Source organism: Dreissena polymorpha, chromosome 10 (assembly GCF_020536995.1).
Source record: "Dreissena polymorpha isolate Duluth1 chromosome 10, UMN_Dpol_1.0, whole genome shotgun sequence".
Lineage (NCBI taxonomy): Eukaryota > Metazoa > Mollusca > Bivalvia > Myida > Dreissenidae > Dreissena > Dreissena polymorpha.
The window spans coordinates 28,701,427-28,708,611 of record NC_068364.1 but is presented as its reverse complement, the minus strand read 5'-3'; the positions used below and the strand labels follow the sequence as shown (position 1 = coordinate 28,708,611).

Sequence of the window (7,185 nt, the reverse complement as noted above, 5' to 3'; positions counted from 1 at the left end):
TTGTAGCATTACATTCCCTGAATAAATGGGTAATTGATTCTTCTGACATTTTGCAAAAAGTGCATGTATTACTATCTGACAAGCCCATTTAAAAAAGGAAGTTTGTGCCCAATATTCTGTGGATAATCCTAGTTTGTAGCCATTGCATATATGTATTATTTGTGTTTGTAAACACTGTGTTGCAAAAAATCATGTGTCAAGGCTCTGTTTAGGAGTCATTTGTCTCTGATCGCAGATCTCTTGTGCTGTATTTTAAGAACCCTTTCCACCCAGCATCATGGGTTGGTTTACATTATTGCAAAACGCAATGTTGCATTTCTATAAGTTTCATGCTAGAACATGCTGAATTATCATTTTGACACATTAGTGCAAAAAGGTACCATGTCGCTTTTTAATTAAATGTCACATGGAGCCGTTTTGCACCAATGGGGCGATTTATTCATTCAGGTTTCATGATTGAAAATATTCTCAACATTTCTTGGATATTAATGTTGATCAAAACCTGGGTTACACAGCTTCGCTAAATTAATTATTATAAATTACCAAGAAACATGTTGTCAGTGCAGGAAAAAAAATCATCATATATTAAAATCAATACATTTGTTGTGTATATTAAAGAAATGACAGCCTATATACATAGTTACAGTGTTATGTTGATGTTATGTAAATAACAGACACTATATTACTATATTCGGAACTAAAATTGATTGTGTTTTTTTCACCAGCATTTTTTGTCAACTTGTAAAGTAAATGAGAAATATAAAAGCAATTTGTATAGATGTAACAATATTATACACTATTTAGAAGTTCTTTTGTTCACAGAAACTCTAAACATTCTTTGAACTTGTGGCATTATTTTTTTTACAAAATAAATGCATTTTGAAATTACTAACACAGTAACACAACAACACAATCCAATTGCAATTTAATTCATCTGAATCAAAAATCAAATTTACATGTAGAATAAACCTATTGCACTTTGAACACCATGATGCTGTTGTTTTTATAAAGTCCCACAATGATGGAAGCAGTGTGTCTGTTGTAGCAGACGGATTGTGGAATACAGACGGATGCTGGGGTCTGCATACAATTCTTCTCCATACCAAGAGTAGCCAGCTTCCTTTTGCCCTCACTGTCCACCTGTAGGATGAAGGGATCGGACGATATGCCTCCACAAACGAGCACCTGTCCTGCAGGTGTAACGTGTACCCCACATGGGTATTGTAGTGCAGGGTCAGTAAAGGTGGCCATGACTGAACCATTCCTGGCCAGGATGAGGACTTTGTGCTGGGAGTTGTTTGTGATGTACAACTTGTCCCCTGTGGGACTCACAGCACACTTATAAACTGCAAAACAGAGTAACATCAAGATATTGAGATATCATATCAGAGCAATAGTGGAGATGGCTATGTGCAAACAGCTTAAAACCTTGACAGCCTGCAAGTCACTCACAGTTTGTTCATTTTTTATGCTGTTTACTGCTCATCAGTATCTAAGCTTTTGAAGATGAAGTCTTAAAAACTTGAATCGAGTAAGAAAGGTCTCATATTAAATTTAACTTTCTAAGGGACTACAAATGCGTTAAAATACGTATCTAAGTGGGAAATGGTTATACGAAGAGTGGTTAATAACAAATCTTATTGAAATTGTATTAATCATGTGTTGTTAAATACCAGAGACAGCACATTAGTAACATATGCATACAATCCACTAATAATAAATATGTATGTGTGGCAGGATGTTCGGTTCCAGTGTATTGTGTTCTCTCAATGTTTCAAGTTTGACATGTTTGTATGTGACTGGTGTTAGAATAATTAAAGTCTTCACAAACGAACTCTGTGTCTACTATGAAATCAATATAATTCAACAAACAATAATTTTCCTGGATTTTGTGGTGTCCATTCAACCTTAAAATCAAATGTTCAACATATTTTAGAGCAAACTCTTATATTGGACATTAAACAAATAAATTAGAATCAATAAATATGCCCCATTTTACCAGCTCATGAAATTGTATGTAAGTGAAATTAAATGGGTTCTCAATATTTTAGACATGGCATAGACATGGAATGTCTTAATGAACTTAACATGAAATTGTATTATATCCTGCTACTGAAATATAATCTGATGGTTCATTCTAATTCTATTAAACCATAATGATATCAATATAAATTAACTATTATTCTAACCTGTATAATCATCTGATGTATCCTCATACATCTTGCTGACAAGTTTCCCATTCAGTTTATACTTGTACAGTGCAGTCAAAGAAGTAATATACAGGTCTCCCTGGTTGAAGGCAATACCGTTACAACTACGTAGTAACTGAAGCTTTCTTCCTTGCACCAGCTGCCTGTTGTTGACTGTGATAAACTGGACCTCATGTTTGTTATTTCGATCATCCACAGTCACAGCCACCTCACTCGATGTGATCTGACATATAAAATAGGGCCATTTAGTCACACTACAGTGACTTACCACCTGGTACTGCTGGTCAAGAAGCTTGACATTATTATTTTTGTTGTCTACAACCAATACCTGTCTGTCTGGGAGGACAAGGATGGCTGAGATAATGCAGTTGTTTGAATCACTTGATATTTTCACATTGTTTTCAGACTTCCTCAGCACAGTGATTACCTTGTTTGGATTCTCTTGTACCATCAATGTCTTGGTACCGTGTTCTATCCTCCCAAGACCTGACAGCTTGGACAAGTACTGTACAATTTCACTGTTAGGCTTGAATGTTATATAGAATTTATCCTGAAGAGAGTTCGTGTTCAGAAAAGTTGTATACTGTTCTATTTTGTCCTCGCATTTCCTGGTGGCTATAAAGGATAGTTCCAGCTTGCTTTTATCACTAATGTTCTGTATGGCGTCTCGAAGTTGTCTTAATTCATCCCTAAGCCTGATGCATTTGTCAGCTTCACTTTTGATAGAGGCCTGCAGTTTGGTTAGAGTATCTTTCATTTCCTTCAGTGTTTTCTGTTCAATCGTGTCTAAGGTTGCATTTATTTCTCTGCGAGCTTTTCGTATCCTGCTTAACTGCTTATCATATGAACTTTGTACATAATGAATGCTAGCCTCCTGATTGTCTTGAAGTTCCTTCATTTCTTTCAGAATAGTTTGGATAGAAATTGACAGTTGCTGAAGGTCTGTAGACTGACTTTTTACGATGTCGGATATAAGAGTTACCTTTTTGCAGTGTCTGAAAGTTAATAGATAAAAACAACTTAAAATTGTTTAAAATACTTATTTTGTGAAAGTGTTTGGCCTGGAATCTATAAAAATACTTGTATAATCAAAATATGAAAGATTATATATTAGAGTCCAGCTATAGGTCAATATGGTATGTATACAAATATAACTTTATTTAAATCTAACACCTACATTCATTTCGTCCGATATTTTACTATATGTAAAATCTATTGTTACATATTTCAAAAATATATTTAAAGGGACATTACTGTGTCAAAATAAATACTAGATCCATAAGAGTTGTCTCTACTGTTTTTGTATGATTATGCTTTATAGTTAGTTGTACACTTGTAGCTTGGGTATGAATGAATAAAATATATATGCTTTATATATATTATAACACATATGCCTTACATTATATTTATTACACCGGCTTGACTAAAATCTGAAAGTCAGCTTAAAACTGCAGTCTTTTAATAATTATTTTACATGAACAAATGTATTGTTTATTGAAGTAACAAATCTTTTGTTGATATTATAAAATTGTTATTTGTTGGCTAATAATTTGACTTCCTTGCAAAGAAGTTTGAAACCCCTACATCAGTTTCTTAACATTCCTGCTTTTTAATTTAAGTAAAGTTAACATTTACCTGTGATTTAGGAATGCACAATTTGTGCAGCACAGCTCACTGTGTTCAGAACAAAACATTTCAAGGTTTTTATCTTTATGGACATCACATTTCAGTAGAAAATCTTCCACCTTTTTGGTCACTGGCCATTTCTTCATATCTTCCCTTCCAAAGGGGTCATGTTTTGTAAAGAACTGGCTGTGCGGGCGGATACATTTTCCACAGTAAAACTTAACACAAGATTCACAGTAGAAATTAGCTGTATTATCTAGTTTCTCGTCTGCGCAGGTGGAGCAAAAGAAGTCGTGGAAAATGTCAGAGCCCTTGTCAATGGTGGATTGTGAAAAGGTTGCCATTTTACTGAAAGAGTTTACAAGTACTATCGGCTAATTTTAATAGCTGAACAAATCAAGCTCATCTTACCACGATCCGCAGTCCTAAACAAGTAGCACCAAACCTTCCAATATCAAACACAGTTGAAACACAAGTTGTTTTGAAGGTTAAAACTTCCGATAAACAAAATATTTTAACTGTCACATGAACTGTTTATTGAAGATTACACTGTCAGTTTGCGGTTGGTTTATATGGCCACACACAAGCAAATATCTCAACTGAACGCTGTGTTTAATCAATAAAGTAATGACAATAGTCGGTTTAAGTGAACTAGATAGCATGGGTAAAAACTGGAAGTATTTAAAACTGTAGATCACGTGAATGCCAATTTAAAACTCTAATCTAGCTTTCATTAATAGACTTAATATGAAAAGATAAAGTATTTACAGACCAATTTATTTAATTAAAATGAACTTTAATATATATAAAACTGTCTTTGTCATGCTTGAAATATTCCAGCTTGTGCTGCTCTGTCAGAGGGAATCACTGGTTTGGTGTAATATTTACATAACATAGTTAATACCACTTACAATACTCATATTGGTCCAACGTTTAAATATAGTGAATAGCAATAAGTCTAACGTCTCGGTCAAAAAGGTCACCCACCAAAGACCGGAAGCTGAGCAGCTTTTTGCTGTTTCCATAGGATTCTTAGAAATCAGCAATGATATCATAAAAACATATCGAAGCAAATTTAATGATGATTGGGCACAAATTGTGATTTCAAGAGTGAAAAAACTGACAGCTCAATGGCGGCCAGGTTTTTCAACAGATAGTAATAATTATTAATTATTAAACTCGTTTGAGATATCGTAAAGAAATCATAAAGACAAATGTCCAAAACAACTTTCATGAGAACTTTACAAAAATGCGACTTACAGAGTGTTCACAAGGTTTCACTATTGACATATATGGACAACTGCAACAACCCCCCTGTCAGCCATTATTTTGAATGGACTGGAACAATTATAAAACTAATAAAAATGTATCTATGAAAAACATAACTAGAACTGTAACTTTCATGCCTGAAATACTCCCTGTATTTCGGTCTGTCAGCAGGCATAATAAGTACAGTGAGTTATTAATTTTCTGGATATGAAAATGTTAAAAGTCACTTTAATAACTTCATAGTTTTCGCATTCAAATGTTTAACGAGACAACTCTTGTCTCTTGCATCCGAAGCTTTTGCATTTTACATTTTTTTATTTTCTGAAAAACAAATCCCAATCCAAGGTTTAAACAAAATATTTTTTTTTAATACATAGCAACATTTAGTTCATTTCCTCATCAGACTCTTAAATTTGAAAGTTCAACCTTAATATTTTAAACACTTTTATTCTCGATTTTATAGTATTCGTTAGCAAACAAAAAGCAACAAAACTTTATAAATTTAGTAAAAACCATGCATTTTGTCCCATTGCAAAGGGCTCTTTCCACATTGCCGAAATAGTGAGAGAAAAAATGCTTCAATATGACAATGCATTATATTTGATTTTAAAGTCACTGGTATGCATGCAATACATTGTACTTCTTTGATTAGCAATGATCCTGACTCTGGGAATACAGGGCTTAATGAATGTATGATTCTTCCCAGATTAGCATGAGAAGTCCCAAAGGCTAATAAGGGATCACACGTTCTGCTTTAATGGTTTTGTTTCCTTTAAAAGAATTCTCTTCTTAGCGCAAAAATCCAATTTAGGCAAAAGAGTGTGGCCCCTGATTAGCCTATGCAAACTTCCATGGCTAATCTGGGAGAACACTTTCTGCACATGTATTAAGCCCAAAATACGAACTTTGGTGAAAGTCTCATTCAATGGGTCAAACTATTCTATACCGATATTAATAGTTTAATCATTAACAATGGCTTCTTTTCAAACAGTTTTAACATCGAACGAGGGGTTCGACAAGGATGTCCACTCTCATCATCGCTATTTATTATTTGCATCGAGTATCTATCACATCACATCCAATCAAATAAACACATAAAAGGCATATCACTAGAACCTGACGAAGAAATCAAACAATCCCTATTTGCTGACGATGCAACTTACTTTTTAAACGACAATTACGATTCCTCCCATAACCTAATAGAGTCGCTAATCCTTTACGGAATGACATCGGGTCTTAAACTAAACAAAAGTAAATGAACTGTGCTACGAGTAGGTAAATTAAAACAAAGTAATATTCTATATAAAAAAGAAATGAAATTTAATTGGACATCCGATGAAGCCACAACGTTAGGAATTACTTTCACAAATAATGAAAAGGATACAGTTCTTAAAAACGTACTACCTAAATTACAGAATTTTAAAAACTGCTTAAAATCATGGCATCATCGTAAACTTACACTAATCGGAAAAAACACAGAATTAAAAACGTTTGCACTTCCTTAATTAATATATGTATTAACAGTTCTCCCAAATCCACCAAATGATGTTATTAACGATATAAAATCAGCAATGTTTAATTTCATATGGGACGGTAAGCCTGATAAAATAAAAAGAACTCAGTAAATATAATCTGTACAAAATGGAGGTATCCAATTAACGAACATTGACTCATTCTTGAATGCAATCAAATGCAGCTGGGTTAAAAGATACCTAGATAATACCAATACGAGTAAATGGAAATTATTCTACCAGAAAATCCTAATAAATAAGGTGACTCCTTACTATTTGAATGTAACATTAGCAATACTATCTTACATGAAATTGCAAACGAAAACATATTTCTGTCTGATGTTCTATCAGCGTGGAGTGATGTCACTCATAACTTAGAAACCCAAACCAGCAGTAAAACAATTTTATGGAACAATAAAGACATAACTTCAAACAATAAGACGTTTTTCTATAAAGATTGGTTTGAACGAAGCATTAAATATGTCGACCAACTATATGACTACAGAATTAAGGATTTCTACTCTTTTGATAATATATGCTACATATACGGAATACCTTCAAATAATTTT

General features: G+C 33.5%; 1 protein-coding gene across 1 annotated transcript; it reads right to left on the bottom strand.

Moving 5' to 3' along the window:
* Positions 1-1,833: 1,833 nt before the first annotated feature.
* Positions 1,834-4,350, bottom strand: LOC127847299 (uncharacterized). Its single transcript, XM_052379139.1, has 2 exons — positions 3,846-4,350; positions 1,834-3,205 (listed from the first exon to the last, which is right to left on the bottom strand). The coding sequence occupies exons 1-2, from the start codon at positions 4,178-4,180 to the stop codon at positions 2,185-2,187; spliced, it is 1,356 nt and encodes a 451-aa protein (XP_052235099.1). The 5' UTR covers positions 4,181-4,350; the 3' UTR covers positions 1,834-2,184.
* Positions 4,351-7,185: the final 2,835 nt, after the last annotated feature.